Here is a 22616-nt window from a genome sequence, read left to right as displayed (position 1 = left end):
ACGAAAAAGTAATAAAAATAATTGCGTATTCAACATATTTTTTAGAGTCTTCCTAAGTTAAATGAAATGAAAAATATTAGACTACTTAAAAGTCGATTTACGATTATATAATGTAGTTATAGTTATTGAATCGAATTGATAACCTCCTCCTTTTGGAAGTCGGTTGAAAACTATATAAGCCGTAATTCTGCCATTCCTATTTAATGACAAAGTTTATACTAAATTGTCTTACTTTGTGTTATGTTGATACTGATTATGTATTACAAGTACCTATATGTTAGTTCGATTAATCATTAACTACCACATACATACACCAAATATATAAAATTAAACACTAAATAAGGCTGATTTACCTTAAAAATGTAAACTCATGTCAACTTCAAATTCGTGTTACAAGAATTGAAGTAATGAAACAATAAAACGAGTTTAGCTTACAAGAAGCTATTGATTATTTTTTAATTATTTGTTTATTAATTATTACTTATTTAATTGTTCTTTATTATTATATCAAGACATGTGCACCGAATCGATATCCTATGACCTTTGAACTTTTCTAGCAACTAATAAGAAAGTGAACGAAACAAGTGATATAAAAATTGATTTTAGAAATTAATAAGTATGTATTTGAGAAAACAAAAAAAGAAGGTGGATTTTTATGGACACTTTATGAAGCGAAATTTAAACTCTGTTTTAATTTGTATTGAAAGTTCTATTTTATTTTATTTAATTATACCTTGCTACTTTCAAACTGACCCGCGTCCTTTGCAGGGATACAACAGTAGATAACAGGTAACAGTATATATCATGAACAATTTTTTTATTGAAATACGAACTAAATCATAACGCGATAAAAAGTATATATCAAATTCGACACCAATATAAATATGACATGTGGGAATTTATTAAAAAGTTTTACAGCCACTGATTACATTATGATGTTTACTTACCATAAAAGCGGTTTTTTGTCATAATTCCAGGATAAAACACTGACAACATTCTAAACACCTTAATTATTGCATAATACAAGAAATATTAACTAACAAAGACCGTTTTAACAAAAAAATTATCATTTTTTTGTTCCTGTGCCAGTGGACACGCTACGCTTGTCCATACAATTTATCTAGCGATGCCGGGGACACGCTTAGCGTGTTCGCGGCATTATGTATGGCGGCATCGCTATGAGCATAGGAAAAATTTAGGTGGCAGTGAACGTGTTAAGAGATTAAGTAAGTAGATTTTGAATATTTTAAAGTCCATAAAGGCATCTAAGTTTAATCTGTATTCAAACTTACATTTAATTTTTCTTTTTGACGCAAGCCATTTAAGATATTATTATTTTACGATTCAATTATATTTGTGGATGAAACAGTTGATTTATGATTCAGTTTTTTTTATGTGTCTAAAAAGCCTTGGGATCCAAACTATCTCCGCAACTGTGACATAATGATAGTTTAATTTTAAGTTTTAACGTAGACATAGGATTTTCATCCCCAGTCATAACCCCTAAAAATCAAATATAGGAATTGGACGATTGGATGACGATCAGTAATGATTCGCAGGGCATCGTGTAAGAACCTCATTATTTCATGAAGAATTGTTTAAATTTGCAGATTTAGTATCTATGGGCGAAGGGGATAAATTAGCATCACTACGACTGTATTATCAAATTATTAAAAAATTAAACGTAACGTCAATTCAAATTATCAATAATTCTACCCAAGGGGTACCCTGACTTATCACAAACTTTTGTTTATCTATCATGGTGATATTAACCTACCATAGAGTAAAACTGTCAATCATGATTTTATATTAACAGTCGTACAGTTAAGTCGTATATCGTTAAATGCACGAGCACTCGACCTATTGTGTTATCAATAGTAGATCAATATTTATTTCCCTCTTTATTCACTTCGAATACTTTTTATTATAAAACATACTGTGTTTTATTATAAAGAGGTAAATCTGATAAAATTATGCCAAGGGATAAAAATCGCTAAGATGTAATTGTTTAAATCTATAATGGTGTACATAATACCATTAGCCCTGGATCTTCGAATTAACAATTGCATAGTAACAAAATTGATAGACCTAGATTGAGAGAGAGGCATAGAAAATGACTAACATCTTGTCTTTATTTATAGCCAGTATATCTACAGGCACATATCTTACTAAATACAGGACGTAATATCTTAGTTTCCAATGATTAGTGAGACATTGGCATATAAGGAAGGGTTAATATTCCTTACAGTGCCAAAGTCAGTGGTGACCTTTTACTATCAGGTAGCCCATTTATCAATTCATCTGCCTATATGACATAAAAGGTGCTAAAAAAAAACAAAAGGAGATCATTAATGTTTTAAAAACGTACGTGTTATTATAATTGTAATATTCAATACAAAAATGATAATTGCGATTAAACCTGTATCAACAATGTTGGATTATTATCTACAGCACCAACTACGTCAATATCTCAGCATGTTGTTATGCTATGTATTGCTGTATAGCCATATCTACGTTTTAAAATATAAATAAAATTATGATAATAATAGTATATGTCGTATACAATCACAATAAACACAAAAATATTTAAAGAATCATTGTCGTTGTTATTGCAAATATAAGATGGATTGTTATTTATTTAAAACTGGCCAACTGAATTTTAATTTTGTTACCAAAAAGCTTTTGACCCTCTTTGTTTATTTAATGGCTTAATTAATATTTTGTTATTGTATATTGTAACATGACATTAAAAAAAAATAGAAGACAAATAAAAATAGATCCCGCTGTGTTTCTTTCGCCGGTTTTTCTCAAGTCTGAGGTGTTAAGTTCCGAACCGGTGGTAAATTTTTGACTATCAATGAGAAAGTGTACTGTACACTTCTAATTTGAATAAAGGTTTTTGACTTTAACTTTTGACATAGGATTGTATATCTGGAGTCCGTTGAGTAACTGTCATAGGGTAGAAGTTTGGTGCATTAAGAGCTCTGTGATGATACATTCCTAACACATTAAAGGTGGAACAACTTTTAGAGACAAATTGTAAAAAAACGTTACTTGTTATGAGGTGTTTGCTTGAACCAACCAACGTTTAAGAAACTGTATTTTTTTTATTAAATAATTTAGAATAAATTTCAAACAGAGACTCAATGTTTTCTCAACGAAATTTTATCCCAAACTCAATTCGACTTGCTATGCCACTGTCTATTGAATTTAAAACAACACATGATGGGCCCGTAAAATGTTATTGAATTTATCAGACAAGAAATTTCCATATGCCCTTAAAATTTTAGATGTTCAGATTGTCAGAGTTGACAGTGTTTACATTCCCATGCCTCAGTAAGCACGTAAAATCGACTCAACTCACTCGGGTCGTGTTGGATTACTATTCCTCAGATTATTAGAGTAATGCAATAAAAGGCGCATTACATACACAAAAACAACAACAACAACAACAACAACAATAACATCATATAAACTTCTAACGTTCCTTTGAGGAGACGGTTTGGAACATATTCCACCACGCTGTTCCAATGCGAGTTGGTGGAATACACACGTGGCAGAATTTCTATGAAATCAGACACATGCAGGTTTTCTTACGACGTTTGCCTTCAATATTCAGTGAAGCTTGCCTTGATTTGAACCCGCGATCATCGCGTTCTAACCACTGGGCCATCTCGGCTCATTACACACACATATGCACATTACACTATCTTATTCCATTCGCTGATCTCTCTTCAGTCGGTCAGGAATGTATCGTCATAATCGTCATAATCGTTAGGGTCATCATAATTATCATCATAAACGTTCTTGTAAACATCATCAATAATCATCGTCATAATAATACCAAAAAATATGCATAATTTTAAACAGCGTGTTTAATCTTTGCCTATCGCCTGCTTCAATACTCATGCATATTGACCGAGTATAGCCTCACAGCCACTTACCATGGATTAGCTTATCTATTTTCATGGCTAGTTTAACAATGGCTCAGTCACATAAGCTAATGGCTCGATACCCGTTCATCACAGACGTTTGGTAATGCTATTTGTATTCAGTATTAGGAAATAATAATAATCTTATATTATTATAATAATATCCTACTACGATAATAGTGTTCATTTATTATAACCGTTGGGCTATTCGTGATTGTTGACATCGGAAATAGGGTATATATTAATATTGCTGTATGAGAACTTTAACTTTATTTTCTATTATTAATAATAAAAAATATATATAGTATATTATCGGATATCTTCATTCGAAAACACTAAATGATATTTCAACGTGACGTTGGTGGAATATTTTACGCTCCACTTTAGTACACTTCAGGAAAGACAAGAAAAACTATGTCGCTCTGTATGTACGCTTTTATGTGTCCCTTCATATTAATAAAATAACAGACGCAATGAAACAAATTAGCAAAAAGAAAATTGTTATTAATAATTTTGTCTAAATAAAATAAACAGTTTTTTATAACACTATCTGTATAACAGAAAGAGAGGGGAGAGTCGCTTTGGGGGTTATAAAGCAGTTTCCATACGTGAAGATATCTGGCAGTTAACTTTTCTTGCAAAATATATTTAAAATAAACATTTTGACATTAAAAAAAAAAAAACTAAGCCCTGCCAAAGAGTTCCAATGGTACCGACTGAGATATAATACACACCTATGCTGTAGTTCCCTTTTATCGAACCACGTACTCTGTATTGTTGTGAGAGATTCAGCGAACGTGTCCAACTCCGCTTCAGTCCGGTCACTTCTCATCAAGGGCTTGTCGATACCAACAACTGATTTATCAGGTATTTCAACGGCTACATCGCCGGCGAGGAACGTCACCGGTTTACGTTTCGTCGACGAATTGGAGCGCGCGCGTATATCTTGCGGGCTCAGCGACGGCGACAGGGGATATGCTATTTCAAATGCATCCGGCATTTTAATAACAATATACGAAATAACGATGCTCAATACGAAATCGACCGAACGCCGTTAACGTTCAACGGTTACTGTGGAACAATTCACCAAACAAGTAAATTGTTATTTATCCTAAACGATAACATTTTGACGGGTCACAGTTCGAATCTGATGTAAATGTTTTTAATAATCATTATCGGCGGTCAGTTAAAATTACAATACGTATTATAATTTAAATTACGAATTAACATACAAAACGAGACGTAGCTTGTTTTGAGATATTACATTTCTGTTCCTATAGTCAAATCTCTGTTTCGACATACGTTTAAGAACTATTTAACAGCGACGTATAGTATCGCTTGTAAATAGTACTGCAATGCAGAGATCTATGAAATGTTCAGTGTGACAGGCCATTATAATTCCGATAGTGTGAAAGTGGATTTACTATTCCAAGATTTACATATTTCGTTTACCAAAATACCATGGAACTATAATATACAATATATAAAAATAATGACTGTGAATATTTTCACGCTAAATAAAATCATTAATCTCCGGTAAATTGGATATTGTATGGTACTTATGATAATGCGTATGCAACATTTGTCATTTTACAAAAAAAAATATATCTATCCATTAATTAATCTATTCTCTATGACATGTGAAAAATGATGTCTTTCATTACGTGCAATGTTTTTGCCCCTATATTTGTAAAACGTCAGGTATCAGAAATGCTCAACCTTGGCCTATATGGCAGATTCAGTAAAAATCAGCCCTCATTTTTACACAAAAGGAGATAGCAATCATCTAAACATCAAGTGTTTTAGACAATATTTATATATACTAACCAAAAGTCAGTAACCTGTATTTAGTATTGTAAATAAAATATAGCTGTAAAGTGCATTTATAAAGTCATAACAAATACTTTACATGATCTTCGAACATATTTAATTAAATGATAAAGTCTCACTGTTAATTCCAGACTTACAAATCCTCCCATACACAAACATAATTTAAATATGATATGTTTTTCTAAAACATATAAATGTATATAATTTTAAATAATAGTATTAAATTTTTTTTAATTTCATATTTTTTTCAAAGAGCTATATTATTTTAGTCAAAGAGCAAACATCAAAATAGTTCATGAAAACTTTTCTTGTTGTGTTCGGCGATTAATTTTGATTTCAGAAAAAAAAATTAATTCTGGAAATTACATGGTACACAAGTAAATTGGATTTAAAAAGGTGTCTTATTATTTTATCTACCTTTTAAAATGACTTTTTTTAATAAATGGACTGTTTGATTTTAATATTAGCTTTTTATTATAAGTAATAAAACCATATAATTCTTTAAACTAATCTATAAGTTATTTATAACATCTATAAAGATTAATAAGCCCTAAATCAAGAATGAGTACATCTAAGGAAGTATATATAATATTGGTTATAGAAATTCTCGAAACACACTTTTTATAAGAGAAAGATATGATTATTATGTAAAGATGAACTGGCAATGTTTGACGATGTGATTACATTAGTAAATATGCAAATTTCTTACCTATGTTCAGCTCGTCGGTAATATTTCTTTGATAATAATTTATCTTGATTAGTTAAGCATTCCTTATTTTTACAACTATCCATATTGAGCAAAATAGATGTTTTGTTACGAATATAAAACTTGTTTCTTTTGATAATAAATGTAAAAAAATCTTGATTTTTAAACCTCCTCACATTGAGACCTATACTCCACAACATACAACTTTATTGTGATAACCGTGAGCTGTAACAAATTAAAATCATATTAAAATGATAAATTATAATAACTTCGCCTTATCTTAGAATGTGTACACTGTTACAAACGTCATTTCTATTTAATAATATAAATACTATAAGAATAACAATATTAATTTCTCGATAAATATTCAGAGATATATTATGTCTGAAATCTGGATATATTCTCAATAAATACTTATTTTCATTTAAAATTTATAAGAATAATAAACGATAATATAATATTAAAATAGCACTTACTGTAATATTTATATCCAATAAATTGTAATTACATCTCAATAAATAAAAAAAAGCGGTTTGCCGCCACTAATACTACAATCCCACTTGTATAATTGTATATATTATATTTATTATTTAACTGTTATATTCAATCAAATTCTATTGTTAAATTCGCATGACGAAACAACCATGATACTACCAAAATACTGAAATTTTCAGGATCGGACGTCGCATAGCATAGACAATCATAGACGATATATACGATAGTATCATAATAATACACTTAAGGGTGGGCAATTAAATTACACTTGTGTGTGGTTGTTGGCTCACCAAAAATATATAAATTAGGTATTTTCGATTTTAAGTTATATTATTTTCAGAGTAATCATGAAAATAAATTAGTTAGCAAATAAAATTGCCTTCAAGATTCTTTTCTGTTAATGAACATTATTTTTATTCCAAAGGACAGAAATATATTAAAAATTCTTTAAAATTATACAATTATTTCCATTCTATTCTACTAATACTTATTAAATTCGACTAATTGTTCTTAATTTCTTTTTTTTTTGTGTCTGTCAGAATGTATAAATAAACGTTAAAAATTCGTTTTCATATAGAATGTAATTACCACACCAATAGGTTTCAAAACAATTTCAATGAAACCGCTAAAATTTGTTAATCTGTGTATATTTACATACGGCAATCTGTTCGTTCCTTTCATTTTATAATAATTTTAGATAGGTATCTGTTTTCGCTAATGTCATTAAGTAATAACTAATAAGTATAAACTGGCGACTCCAAAATTCAGAATTACAATACTCATAGAATTATGTTAAAATTTTGTTAATTAAAAATAAATGAGCATATTTTAATATCAGATGGCTTACACGGAAAAGGTGTCGCTTAATGGCACCGCTCTCTCGTTTTTACTATACGAATGTATGAATTCCGTGAATAGTCAGGTAAGTTCATTAATTTAAAATGAATTAACTATTTTCTGTTTATAACAATTATTTAATCAGCGTTATAAATTCTTGCAGGAGGGCTTCCTCATAGGTGATGTGACTTCTCAAATTACTAACCATATATCTGACTCTCAAAACGATAATGCCAGACTGGACACTCAAATAGTGATAAGAACTGTTCTACCTTTACCTTCGGTATCTTTATTTTATTTACCAACCGGAACAATAAAAGAAGATGTGCTCTCTGAACTACTGTCCAATGTAGCGACCGAAGTTGTGGGATGGTACAAATACAGAAAAAATAGTAGCATCAAACCTACTTTCCGGGATAAGTTAATATCGAAAGGATTGCAGAAATACTTTGAAAAGTATCACGGACGAAAAACATTTGTTTCTTGCAATTTATCAATTAAAACATCATCAATTAATTCAACACATACACTTATATATCGATTCGGTAAAATTAACTGTTTCGACATGTATGAACATGTTGAAGATGTTACGGCAAATTTAGGTGAAAAACTGGCAGGATATAAAAAACCTAGTAAAGTGTCGCCACATTGCATATTCCATAAAATTGTCAAAGATAGTAATGTTCAGAGTAGTAATGCAATATTGTTAATTCAAGAGGCGATTGATGTGAGACTTATTAAAGAAGCCAAAATTGCTGCTAAAAACGAATGCACCATCAGAGAGCTTGAGGCGGAAATAAAACAAATGAGTGATATTTTAGCTGATAAACAAGTAGTCGACCTAGAAGGTGCATACAATAAAATACTGGATGAAAAATTTGTGAACAGAGATGTTGAGATGGCCCAAGCTTGTATTGAGGCTTTAAAGACACCAGCAACTGTTGACATTCTCAGCATTCCAAATGTTATTTTAAATAGGAAAAGTACGATTTCATCAGATAGTATGAATTCCGATCAACAAGCTGAAATTAAGAGTATAGGCAGTAGCCCCGAGTTAACACCTTCAAGTTCAACGAAATCGCAAACATTAAATTATGCAGCTGTGCTCAGGAAAAGTACAGAGTCGGCTTCTACTAGTGCAAGTACTCCAAAAGAGAATGTAAGTATTACTATACATATACATTAATATTGGGCTTGCACAATTATAGTAATAATTGTGTAAGCCCCACTTAAATGTATTTCTTTATTAAATACCAACAACTTCTGTCAGTACAGCCTTTAAGTACAGCCTTTTTGTAAAAAATATATTTATTTACATGCATTAAAAGAGGTATATTTTTATCTATTGTATTCTTTTGTCGTAATTTAAAATTACAATTTAATTTAAAAATAGTTATCTAAGCTTTTTAAAAGAATAAACTTCATAAATTTAAATAAAACTATATATGTATTAACTATTTTTAACATCCTGATGTTTCGAGCACTTTACAGCGTTTGTGGTCACGGGTAGACTAAGGTGGCATTTGTCTATTTGAAGAACAAAAGAAATATTATTTACATGTGTACTAAAAGAAATATTATTTACACATGTAAATGAAAATATAAGTAGTTTTATTTAAATGTGTAATAATCGCGAAAATTTAAGACAACTTCATAAATGTATGTACATTCATTTTGTTGTTTCCAGAAAACCAAAAACTATGATGAAGATTTAATAAGTTTTGACGTTGAAGACAAACATAATCAAAAACCCATCCTTATCAGTGACAATCTCAGTGTCGGTGGTAGCTCGCCCGAGTATTAGGAGTGCCTTAACTTTGAGTAATTATAAAGTTACCATAAATGTTTTTAATATCAGTTTTTGTTATTGACCAATCACTAACATTATCTTAAATCAACATGTTTTTAAATATTTCTAAGAGTTGCTGTACAGTTAATTGTTTTAAAATGTGTAAACATTTTATTAAGTATTTAATATATGTTTTCTATTTACTATGTGCTTAATCACTAAATGTCATCTAATATTTCAGAATCCAAGATATATACTTATAGTATGACACAACTTAGATATAGAATCGGTAAAATTGGTAAAACCGATCATGGCCGAATTAAGTATTCTATCCCAAATTGACAATATTATTTCGTTAAATTCAATTCAAATTCAAATAACTTTATTCAATATGGAAGCATTACACTTTCTTATTGATGGTCAATTGAAACACTACCACCGGTTCGGAAAAGAAAATACCCTGACCTGAGAAGAACCGGAGATGAAATAGCCAGGAGGCGATCGTTTCATTCCCAAGGTGTGCTATCGATCATAAACTCATTAATTGTATAGTAACCTTTTGCACACAAGCGTTCCTTAATAATTTTCTTAAATTTAGCAACAGAGGCATTTTGAACGCTTTCTGGGATCCTGTTGTAAAACCGTATACATTGCCCCACAAAGGAGTTACTGACTCTTATCTAGTCGAGTAACAGGAGTAACAAGTTTGTGTTTGTTCCTTGTACCAATGCTATGAGTATCACATTTTCTCATGAAATCATTAATATATTTTCGTACATACATAACATTGCAGAATATATATTGAGAAGCAACAGTCAATATCTTGATTTCTCTAAATTTATTCCTTAACGATTCTTTAGCTCCTAAGTTATAGATTGCGCGAATAGCCCTCTTCTGTAGCACAAATATAGTATGGATAGCGGCTGCGTTGCCCCACAGCATAATACCGTATGACATTATACTGTGAAAGTAACTGAAATATACTAAGCGAGCCGTATCAACATCGGTACATAATCTAATCTTTTTGACCGCGAATGCCGCAGAACTCAGTCTACTCGCCAATCCGCTAATATGGGGGCCCCATTGCAACTTGGCATCAACAGTAAGGCCAAGAAACTCAGCAGAATCAATTGGATCCATAGATTCCCCGTTAATGAGTACATCGGCTTTTACATTATGTACATTTGGTGTACTAAATTTCACAATTTTTGTTTTATTATTATTAAGCCTAAGATTGTTTACGCTAAACCAATGTACTATATCAGCTATAGCATTGTTTACGTCGTCGTACTGTACCTGTTTTCTATTAATTTTAAAAACTAAGGAGGTATCATCAGCAAACAATACTATATCATGTTTGTTCCCAACAAGAGAGGGCAAGTCATTTATATATGTGAGAAACAGAAAAAGTCCAAGAATTGATCCTTGAGGAACCCCCATACCAACTGAGACCCCAGGAGACCTATTTCCTTTAACGTCAACCCTCTGAATTCTATTGTTAAGATAAGAAGTCAGAAGGTCAAGCGCACATTCTCTAATTCCATAGTGATAAAGTTAGTGAATATGATCTTTATAGAAATGTAGTAACTTGTAATATCATATGACCTAATATATTCGTCAATTTGACACGTCGATTTTACATTCACTTGCTTTCACGGGTTGAACTGCGGCGAGAATCTACAGCGACGAATAGCGTCGAAAGGCGCGATAGGGAGCTATTTCTATTGGTTGTGTAAATTGGCAGCAATCGGTTTTATTGAATTTTCCGATGCTACATCTAAGTTGTGTCGTACTATACTATTTTCTTTACATAAACTAATCTACGACATTGAAAACTACTTAATTTTTATTGTAATGTGTATAAAATATGCTGATTGTGAAGGGTCGTGATGTAAATAACAATAAGCTAGTTTAAATAAAAATTACTCCGATTTGTGGTTATTAGTTAATTGTTTAAAATATGTCTCTTAGAAGAGTATTTTTGTAATAAATATCATCATGTAATTGTAATTGTTTTATTGAAATGCTTTATTTTTGTCATAACTTCAAACAAAAAAAAATCATCCAGCTATTTGGATTAGATAAGTATTCAGATAGAAAACTTTAAACAAAGGTTTTGAAGCGGTTGAGGACTCCAAAATACACAGTGTATTTTGGAGTCCAATAAGTCATCGACAATTTTCTTCAGTTGGAATTATGTTTAATAACATCCAGCCACTGTAAAATATAATGAAATATTAAATAAAACAACATTTATTTATACACTATTTAATTCATTAACTTATGGAATGGTACTATATTTAAAAATAGTATTAAATTATGTTTATAATTAGATACAGATTATAAAAACATTTTCTGATGGAATGCAATTTTTCTATACCATATTTACTGACTAGAATTAAAATTAGGTACTGCAAAAGTTATATTTTTGTAATAAGTTTTTTTTTAAGTAAATATTGAAGCTTAGAGCTGGGAACAAACCATCTCAGCTATTAAGAATGAGCTTATTTTATTATGTTACTTTAGAGCGGGTTGATGTATACAAATGTGGCAGAATATATTTCGATACAAGTAGGTTCTCAATTGTCAATTATTTTTCTTCGCCTCTGAGCATAACGATAATTAATTTAAAAAAAAGACCTGAAATCTCTTTGATTATAGTCATTATATAGAAAGAGGCTTTATGTAAACCGTAAAACTCAAAACGATATTTATTTCGGTTTTAACGATACGATAGATCATCCAATGAAAGTACTGGCTAGTTTTATTGATTACGACATAAGATCGCACATATTTGTTATAATAAAATACTAGATTAAATTATATTCATAACTCGATACTTAAAAATAGAACAAAAAACTTTCTTTTTCATGTATTTGTAAAGTTGGAAATACGGACAAATAACGTCTCAACTATTTTACTATCCTTAAATTATAATATATACTGTTTAGTAAATTATCACATACGACTACAAAGAAAAATTGTATTCGTCAACACTTCTTTTTTTAATTCGGGCTTCTGGGAGAAAATGTTGCCATTATTAAAAATTTATAGCAAATCAGAAGCAAATGTCATGTTTTCCCCGGTCATCTCGTAGACGGAGTGCGCCAGTCGGCGCGCTTGCTGCACGGCAGTGGAGGCCGGCAGCAGACCCAGGTGGATGCATATCAGCTCCTTAACGCTCACCCCCTGGCTGTCATTCGGGAACGCTAATTCTGCCAATTGCCTGGAAATTATTTTTTATGTACACGAGTATTTAAATCGCACAAAGTTAGTAATTCAGAAAAATACTAGTTTTTCTATATAGTTTTAATGAGGTGGCACATATTATTGGATAGAAAGTTTTTACTCTAAGGAACACGACTTTTTGTTTGATACTATGCTATAGTCTGTTCGCGTTAAGAATGCAGTGAGTTGTCATTGTTTACCGGCCTGACTCCGCCCCCTTTGACCAATCAAATCTTTTCAAATTACAAAGTCAAGTTCACATTTAATTAATTATTAACTGATATTTTTTTTTATAATTCAAATTTTGTTTATTTATATATTTATATTTAATTTATTCAAGCTGTACACGTAATAATTAATGTAACCTATAACTACTACATGACGTTATGTCAAAATATGTAAATTTCTACATCGCGATGGCAAGATTCGCAAACGATTGTATATACCTAGTGTTAAGAATTTTGTTGATTAAACACCCCGATTCGATTTTTTATTTTAATGTGTATTTTTTAAATTCATTACACTTAGTCTTTAAAACAAATATAATTTGTTGGAATTTTAACACAAATATGCATACACCTTCACCCTGCTGTTAAAAAAGATTTGATTGGTCAGGGGGCGGAGTAAAGGGTATTCTTAACGCGAACAAACTATAGTGTTGCGCCTTCAATTAAAAACGATTTGAAAAATTTATGATTTGGTTACGTCAAACAAAACACAACACTAAATACAAATAACACTACAAATATGATATGGTATGAAGAGATGTCGGATGTCGGATGGGTACCTGTAGAAGGTTCCGCGGATGTCGGCGGGCGGCGGCAGCGCGCGCACGGCGGCGGGGTGCGGCGGCGCGGCGGGGCGCAGCGCGGCGCCGCGCCGCTCGAACCAGCGCACGGCGCACACGTGCAGCGCGCCGCAGCGCCACACCGCCGCGCCGTAGCCCTCGCGCAGCGCGCGCGTACCGTGCGACACCATGGCGCGCACCTGGCGCCCGGTGGCGAAGTACGGTCAATGTTGTCGATATTATCGATAGTTACGGTCAATGTTATCGATATTATCGATATTTCAACGCTTACAATGAATGAATGGTTTCTAATTCTTGCAATATCTGGCGCGCACCTGCCGCCCGGTGACGAAGTTACGGTCAATGTTGTCGACATTATCGATAGGCTATCGATATTATAGTGCGTAAACGTTGACGACCTTATCGATACTACTACAATAGGCTATTTGACAACACGAAAAATAAATTATGAATTATTGTAATCAGTGTGTATTATGAGTTTAAAAATGGTTATTTAGTAACGAAACTTGAAAATAATACTTAATTTTTTCAAAAATCAATAAATAAAAATGCATTTTTTTCAAACGTTTGTCACGTGACACGGAACGCTCCTGATTGGCCGGGCTTATGATGAAGTCACTTTCTTGTAACCCTTGCTTTTCTACTATATGTACCACAGATTAAAATACAGCAAAGTGACCTCACCGACCCCATTACAGCGCCATATTGTCCAAGTAGCGTTTTCGCGCGTTATTTAAATATGGAATTTTTAATATGATATTTTTCGGCAAACATGTACTAGAAATAAAAAAATGAACTTTTACTGGGTTCCTTAACCTATACTAAATAATATAAAATGGATTTTAAAGACCAGTCAAATAGCCTATTGCTGTCGAACTATTATGTATTTGAAAGCTTTCGCTTTCTTGCATTATCTAAATTTATTAGTGCATTTTTCGTAATTTCGTCATCGTACTAAAATACATTGAAAAAACATTACAATGTAGCAATTTTATTACGACCTGACGGATTGACGTCTGTAACTCTCCGTTGGAATATTTTTTTGTTAACTTATTGTAACTAACTAACTAACTTGTTAACCGTGTTGTTTGTCGATTATCTGTCACTTATTGACGTGCTCGGACAATGCGTTTAACAAAGTTCCCTCAGTTTGATCCCGCTATCAGCATCTCGCAAGTTGTATTGGCATGTGTTGTCTCTCCGTGTGGGGGGTGATTGGCATGTGTTGTCTCACCGTGTGGGGGGTGATTGGCATGTGTTGTCTCACCGTGTGGGGGGGGTGATTGGCATGTGTTGGCTCACCGTGTGGGGGGTGATTGGCATGTGTTGTCTCACCGTGTGGGGGGTGATTGGCATGTGTTGTCTCACCGTGTGGGGGGGGGGGGTGATTGGCATGTGTTGGCTCACCGTGTGGGGGGTGATTGGCATGTGTTGTCTCACCGTGTGGGGGGTGATTGGCATGTGTTGGCTCACCGTGTGGGGGGTGATTGGCATGTGTTGTCTCACCGTGTGGGGGGTGATTGGCATGTGTTGTCTCACCGTGTGGGGGGTGATTGGCATGTGTTGGCTCACCGTGTGGGGGGTGATTGGCATGTGTTGTCTCACCGTGTGGGGGGTGATTGGCATGTGTTGGCTCACCGTGTGGGGGGTGATTGGCATGTGTTGTCTCACCGTGTGGGGGGTGATTGGCATGTGTTGTCTCACCGTGTGTGGGGTGAGCATGTCGACGCAGTCGGCCATGTCTGGCGCGAGGCAGCGAGCGGCGAGTCGGTCCGCGTACACGAAGTGCACGAGGCCGGGGAACTCCTCCACGTACTTGTGCGTCAGAGAACCGCCCGGGACCGTCTCCCCACTCACTGCATGCTGCATATTGATTGTATAGATTAAAGCTATTCCATTATAAGAGAAAACTAGAAAGATTTTTTTTTTCTTTATGGTACAGGTTGGCGGGCGAGCATATGGGCCACCTGATGGTAAGTGGTCACCATCGCCCATAGACATTGACGCTGTAGGAAATATTAAGTATTCCTTAAATCGTCAATGAACCAACCTTGGGAACTAAGATGTTATGTCCCTTGTGCCTGTAGTTACACTGGCTCACTCACCCTTCAGACCGGAACACAACAATACCGAGTATTGTTATTTGGCGGTAGAATAACTGATGAGTGGGTGGTACCTACCCAGACGGGCTTGCACAAAGCCCTACCACCAAGAATTATAATAGATATTTCAGTTTTTTATTGTATTCTCTGGAAATACAGATTTAAGAAGATTTGCATTTAGTACCCGCGTTAGTCTCAAATGCCAGATAATATATGTGATTGACATTTTAGGTGTATTATAACATTAGTAAAATACATTTTAGAACGACATAATGATGCTTTAGTAAATAGATATGTTATTAACGCGCAAAAAGTGAAGACTAGAAAACGTCGTAATTGGGACGTTTGCCTTTAGTCGTTTTACGTAATACGTTATAATACATCATAATTACGTAGCAATACGTTTTGCGTAATTAAAACATCTAGTTATCCCTTTTACTTATTGTTTTTATCAAGCTATCCTTTTTACTTGTAACGAAATGTAAAATAAACGGTCCCCGGCGCGGCATACATTTTTCTGTTGTTTCGTATGGATATAACACATCTGTTTATTAGAATATCATTGGACACAAGTCAATACAAATTAAGTAAATTAATCATATTTATATAAAGGATACGATACCGGGCTGAAGTAACGCATCGCTTTGGCGCGCAGGAATTCGATGTACGGAGAAAGAAGGTTCTTCAGTTCTTTCAATGAGGGTTCCAGCTTCAGACTCGGTATGTCCGGTTTGAGTTGTTCCAATACCGCTTCTAGGGCCGTATGCATGGCGATGGCGGTCGTCTCCGGCGTCAGCGGCGTCGTGGTGGTGCAAGACTTGCGCAGTTCCAGCATTCGGCTCGAAACTCGAGCGCACAGTGTGGCATTGGCTTTATTTTTACGCAAAGCATCCGTTGTCTGTAAATGATATTTGCTAAAATGAATATTCGTTGAATAAACAATAAAATTTGTGTATACCGATTTTTTAAGTGTTAAAATGGTGATTTGTCTAAATCATAATTCAAAATCAGCATTTTAGTATTTTAGTAGTTAGGAACGAAGATGTTATCCCTTGTGACTGTAGTTACACTGGGTCACTCACCCTTCAAACTGGAATACAACAATAATGAGTACTGTTGTTTGGCGGTAGAATATATGATGAATTGGTAGTACCTACTCCGAAGGGCTTGCACCCTACCATAAAGAATTCCCGTAGGATCTTATGATTCATTTGTATAAATGCTTGGGCAATATTGACTAGTCTGGTTCAATATTACATTACGATTTTATTGTAGCGAATAGATATGCATTGAATTGTATTTACCTTTTTTAATGCAACTTCCAATGAATCAAGCGTACTTGGTAATACTTCCAAATTTCTCTGCAATAACAGTCTTCGCAAGTTTGATAAAATTTGACTCGACATGTGGACTGAAATACCGATGTCTCTGAAAATAATTATTTACTTCATCAGCGGGATTGACAACACCACCTACTTGGAGAAGACAATAGGCTACTTGACTGGTTTTTAAAATCCTTTTTATATTATTTAGTAGAAGTTAAGGGACCCAGTAAAAGTAGATTTTTTTTTATTTCTAGTACATACTTGCCGAAAAATATCATATTACAAAATTCCATATTTAAATAGCGCGCGAAAACGCTACTTAGCCAATATGGCGCTGCAATGGGGTCGGTGACGTCACTTTCTTGTATTTTAATCTGTGGTACATATAGTAGAAAAGCAAGGTTAACAAGAAAGTGACTTCATCATAAGCCCAGCCAATCAGGAGCGTTTTGTGTCACGTGACAAACGTTTGAAAAACGCATTTTTATTGATGGATTTTTGAATAAATGAAGTATAATTTTCAACTTTTAGTTGTACGTTAGTAAATAACCATTTTTAAACTTATAATACACACTGATTACAATAATTCACAATTTACTTTTCGCATTCTATTTGACAATGCGAAAAATAAATTGTGAATTATTGCTTATTGTTTCGAAAGGAAGAGGATCACTTATAAAGGTTTCAAAGACGTACCCCTGCATTTATCATTATCTTCGACAATTAAATCCACTCAAAATGACATATATTTAGCACCCCAAAACAATTATTTACGGACGTATACATTTTCGCAAGTATGTAATGGATTTTTATTTGTCAACTGTGTACTGGTACACTGGTAAATGGACCACCTAATGGTAAAAACATATTAACTATCCTTTGCACGTCAAAAAAAAATCAAAATCAAAATAAACTTTATTCAAGTGGGCTTTTACAAGCATTTTTTAATTGTCAATTAACAATTAAGTGAAGCTAGCACCGGTTCGGAAAGTAGATTCCACCGAGAAGAACCGGCAAGAAACTCAGAAGTTACTCTTTTTAAACATTTAAAAAATACAAAGTCATGTTAGTTAATACAATTATTTAGATTAATATATCCTGCGTGGAAGCAAACATCCGAATTTAGTTGTTATTGTTACACTATTTCACTCATATATAGTATATTTTTGTTTATGAATTCACGAGTCACTGTGGCTAAATTTAGTGACTTATTAAGTACCTCAACTCCATATCAACAAGAACAGCAAATACAATCCTGGGTGCAATTTCAGCGAGATGTAGAGAGTGCGGGGCACAAGGAGATCCGGTCGAACCAGCGCAGAGATTCACTATTGCACTGTTCTCCTCTGACAACCCTTGAACAAAAAGTCTTTTATTAAAAGTACATACATTAAATATAGAAATGTTTTTCTGAGTGATTACTAACGCACAGTCAAAACTACTTAACCTAGAAAGTAGAAATTAAACAAATTGGTTTTTTTCATAACGTAGGTATCCAGAGTCAGATTTGAAGGTCTGGAGGCCCCCGGGCCACAAAGCAGTGGGGGCCCTAGACAAATAGAAGCGTGAACAACCTTTATTTTTAACCTTAAATTATATTATCATGAATTAATTACTTTTTTATTTCAATCAGTAAGCTATGATTTATTTACTTGTATCGGTAACTTAAAATATTAAATAATAACATTATTATAATTTGGCTATATCTCGGTATTTGTTAACTTGCTAAAAACTGTGGCCCCCACTAATGTGGAGGCCCCAAGGCAGTTGCCCCGGTTGCCCTCCCCTAAAGACTTTTTGGAAATTTAAACTGAAAAGGGAGGCACTTTTACAATTTTACGCCTAGAGTTTTTACAGTTAGTGTTAATGTCATCTGAAAGAAGGCAATTACAAAACTAAATGAAGACCACATCCTAATTAGCAAATTATGGCCAATTTTATACTTACATGGTATATGAACATTTTCACAAAGATCACCATCACTAACATCCCTTAATTCCTGCCAATATTCCTGGGCTGCTATGCACTGTATACTCAGGAGTATCACATCTGGTGGCATGAGATCTTCACAACCACGGCTAAAATATTATATGTTATTTGTAACTACATATATAGATATTATATGATAAGGATAATGAAAGAAGTCTACCTTGAGTACAGTGCTAACATCTTATCGCCCACAAACAACATCAGATGATAATGCTGATTCGGGGAACATTTGATATCTTTCGAAACAGATTTCAAAGCATTAAGAGCCGCTCCTGTCGCTCCAGACTCACCGATCACACCACTTGCCCCAGGAATCGAGTCACCCTTCCCACGGCTTTCTAGAAGTACCGATAACCAATCCTGGTATATAGAGGAATGTAGACTGTGAAGTTATTAAATATAAATTTGATAATGTCTTTGAAAAAGTAATAAAAGAAATGTGTTCTGTAATAGGACTTACAGGTTGATGTTCTGTCCGCAGATGTGCTGCACGAGGGTTTTGCAATCGAGAAGTTCTTGGTGAGAATCATCAACGTCATCTTCGCTGATGATCATGAATACATGGTCTAACCACTGGAATTTATTAATTATTAATAAAAATGTGACATGATAATTGACAACAACAGCCTGTAAATTACCACTGCTGAGCTAAAGGCCTCCTCTTCCTTTGAGGAGAAGGTTTGGAACATATTCCACCACGCTGTTCCAATGCAGGTTGGTGGAATACACATGTGGCAGAATTTGTAAGAAATTTGTCACATGCAGGTTTCCTCACGATGCTTAACACGAATTAAACACATGAATCAGCGGTGCTTGCCTGGGTTTGAACCCACAATCATCTCCATCTCGACTCATAATTGTTGATTGTCTTAATTGTAATCTATAATATGAATCATAATATTAATTCATATTATGAAGAAGTAATATAATATATTTGTTTGTATGTAAGTCTCCAGAATGTTAATCTATTAGATTTTTCAGTGGGTGATAGTTATAAAATTCCTGAGGTCTATAGTTACAGTTGGGTTAAGAAAAGGTTCGTCATCTTAAGATCTATTTTCGTGTTCTCGGAGCGATAATCTGCTTTACCGATCGATAATGACATATTGTATCGCAATGTAATTAGAAGTCGCATCTAGTAAACAGTAAGATTGAAAAAACCTCATTGTTCTTCGTGAAGGCTCGTGTAACATCGGAGATTAGGACATTGTCTTATCTCTTATAAAAGAGAGTGCAGTAGTAATGTTACTTCTTACTTATATTATAAACGCATGGTAGTCTTTCACGTAAAACATAGTGAACGGATTTGGATAAAGTTTGTCATACAGATAGAATATGTACTGTAATACATTACAATAACATATGGGATACTTTTTATCCTGCAAAAACATAAACTCTGTCGGGAATGCTAGTAAAACGGTAGAAATGAAGCTAGTAGGTTGTAAATAAAATAGTAAAAATAAATGGTAATTATGGTAAAATTTAATTATTTAAACAAATCTTAATTATTGAATTAAAAGGGAACATATCCGCCATTTATATCAATCACAGCTTGTAGTCGCTGTCGCTTTGATCGAACAAGATGAGAGCGTAAGTCGGGTCTTCTGAAGAAAAAGCTCCCCATTCTACAGTGTACTAAAAATGTATACTATATGGAATATAGTAGGCAGGTCTGGTGGAAGCAGAATTAAAGATGTACAAAACATGTCATGTCTTAAGAGCTCCACTGTATTCTAACAACAGTTAACAAAATATAATCAAAGTACAAAAATACTATCTTTACAAGTAGGATATTATTTTTTTATTCTGAAGTTACTATGATGAATTAAAAATATATCAGAAAGTATCTTATATTAAAAGACCAGTAAGAAACTTTATTAGTAACCATTTTAATTAGATATGAAAACAAGGTACAATTCAATTTTTATATATCCCACTTCTAAGCCCACACCTTTTTATGTTTTATATAATCTTATATTGAGGAAAATGCCTTACTTGTCAAAGTTTTTTGACATTAACTTTAACTCCACTTTAGTTTTACTTCCAAAATAACAACAACAACTTAATTAACACAAAAAAATGGATGCAATAAATATTAAAAAATATATTATTTATTTATAATAAATATCAGAGATTATTTTGATCTCAACACATTATGACATGCCTTTAAGGTATTTGTAATAAAATGAGTTACCCTCTAAAAGTTAAGTAAAGTAATAGCCTGTACATTTCCCACTGCTGAGATGAGGCCTCATCTTCCATTAAGGAGAGGGTTTGGAACATATTCTACCACACTGTTCCAATGTGGGTTGGTGGCATGCACATGTGGCAGAATTTCGATGAAATTAAGACTCATGCAGGTTTCCTTACAATGTTTTCCTTCGACACTGAGCAGGGGATGAATTATAAACTCAAATTAAGCACATATATATAGTGGTGCTTGCCTGGGTTTGAACCCGCCATCACCGGTTAAGAGGCATGCGTTCTAACCACTGGGCTATCACAGCTCTAATACCAATATTAAATTATAAATAAATGATGAGAGGCTGAATGTTAAGGAAATTTTATAAAATATTCTACAATATACTTATCCAAAAAGTTTTTATATTGAAAGTAGATTACTTAACCTGATTGGTACATACCTCATCAAAAACAATTGTGGTGTTATCCTTACATTGCATAGAAGTATATGTGTTACTGAATTGAGCTGCCATCACACGCTGAGATGTAATAATCGGAGAGAGCAATTGTGATACATGATGACTATCGGAGATGTTTACATCTTTTTCCTAAAACAAAAATTGAAACAATTTCCCATTTAAAAATAATTAAGTTACCTAATGATAATGTGTAAAACATTCAATTTCTATCATTATATTAAATATCAATTTTACTATTTACGGTGTTTTGGCGGAAATGTATAGAACATTTAGATATGACCTTTTCAAACTGGTATTGGAAACGTATTTAAGTCTTAGTACATACATATTAATACTGCAACAAAGTGCACGTTAAACGTAAAGTTTGTGTTAAGTTATAAGAAATTTACTGAGTAGTTGATTATAAACTTGAATATAAACCTGTTGTAATATTAATGCTTTGATTGAATGGAAAATACTATTAATTAACTTACCTGACCATTAAAAGATTTCATTCGAAGTATAAAATCATCATCCCATTTTGAAAAGAGTAAGTCGTTTACAGTATCAAAAATCAAAACGGCCTTCATTGCTGTTAGTTAAAAAGATTTTTAGTTCTTAAAATATTTATTAATTTAATTTTACCAACACAAGTACATAACACACAAAGGCAAACAACTGCCAGACTGCCAGTGTATACAGTACCCCTAGTACGAGTTTCAATCAGGGTTGCCAGACGTCTACGTTTGGTAGTCGCCAGAACCCAGGGTGGGGAGGAGCCCAAAATCGCTGCCTCAGACGATAATGCAGAGTAGCCCAAAATCGACGTGAATTCGATCGGATTTTGTTAAAATTTGGAACGAACTTTTTATTTTGTTAATAATAATTGTTCAAAAAACTTTGTGTGAAATCGTGAATATCTAATTTCTGTTTTAT

General features: G+C 33.3%; 3 protein-coding genes across 4 annotated transcripts in view; 1 reads left to right on the top strand and 2 right to left on the bottom strand.

The window, feature by feature from the left end:
* LOC124543496 (cytosolic purine 5'-nucleotidase) overlaps positions 1 to 7135 on the bottom strand; it is a 57187-nt gene extending 50052 nt beyond the window's left edge. The window contains exons 1-2 of one of the 2 annotated variants that reach the window (XM_047121714.1): positions 6945 to 7135; positions 6472 to 6693 (exon numbers count right to left, since the gene is read on the bottom strand). In XM_047121714.1, coding sequence (XP_046977670.1) covers positions 6472 to 6668 — 197 coding nt within the window. In that variant the 5' untranslated portion in view covers positions 6669 to 6693; positions 6945 to 7135. Of the gene's footprint in view, positions 1 to 4666; positions 5015 to 6471; positions 6694 to 6944 lie in introns of those variants that run through there. The other variant, XM_047121713.1, reaches the window with a different exon arrangement.
* On the bottom strand, positions 1155 to 22378 carry LOC124543499 (Hermansky-Pudlak syndrome 1 protein homolog). Its single transcript, XM_047121722.1, has 12 exons — positions 22175 to 22378; positions 21684 to 21830; positions 19502 to 19614; positions 19202 to 19423; positions 19000 to 19130; positions 18272 to 18407; positions 17032 to 17155; positions 16350 to 16625; positions 15330 to 15488; positions 13605 to 13804; positions 12520 to 12815; positions 1155 to 1218 (listed from the first exon to the last, which is right to left on the bottom strand). The coding sequence occupies exons 1-11, from the start codon at positions 22268 to 22270 to the stop codon at positions 12638 to 12640; spliced, it is 1782 nt and encodes a 593-aa protein (XP_046977678.1). The 5' UTR covers positions 22271 to 22378; the 3' UTR covers positions 1155 to 1218; positions 12520 to 12637.
* On the top strand, positions 7629 to 9900 carry LOC124543498 (BRCA1-A complex subunit Abraxas 1-like). The gene is made up of 3 exons (XM_047121721.1): positions 7629 to 7885; positions 7964 to 8959; positions 9488 to 9900. The coding sequence occupies exons 1-3, from the start codon at positions 7802 to 7804 to the stop codon at positions 9602 to 9604; spliced, it is 1197 nt and encodes a 398-aa protein (XP_046977677.1). The 5' UTR covers positions 7629 to 7801; the 3' UTR covers positions 9605 to 9900.
* Positions 22379 to 22616: the final 238 nt, after the last annotated feature.

The sequence above is a fragment of the Vanessa cardui genome, chromosome 3, assembly GCF_905220365.1.
Source record: "Vanessa cardui chromosome 3, ilVanCard2.1, whole genome shotgun sequence".
NCBI classification, from domain to species: domain Eukaryota; kingdom Metazoa; phylum Arthropoda; class Insecta; order Lepidoptera; family Nymphalidae; genus Vanessa; species Vanessa cardui.
Note: the sequence above shows the minus strand (reverse complement) of the source record. Positions and strands in the feature narration are given on the sequence as shown.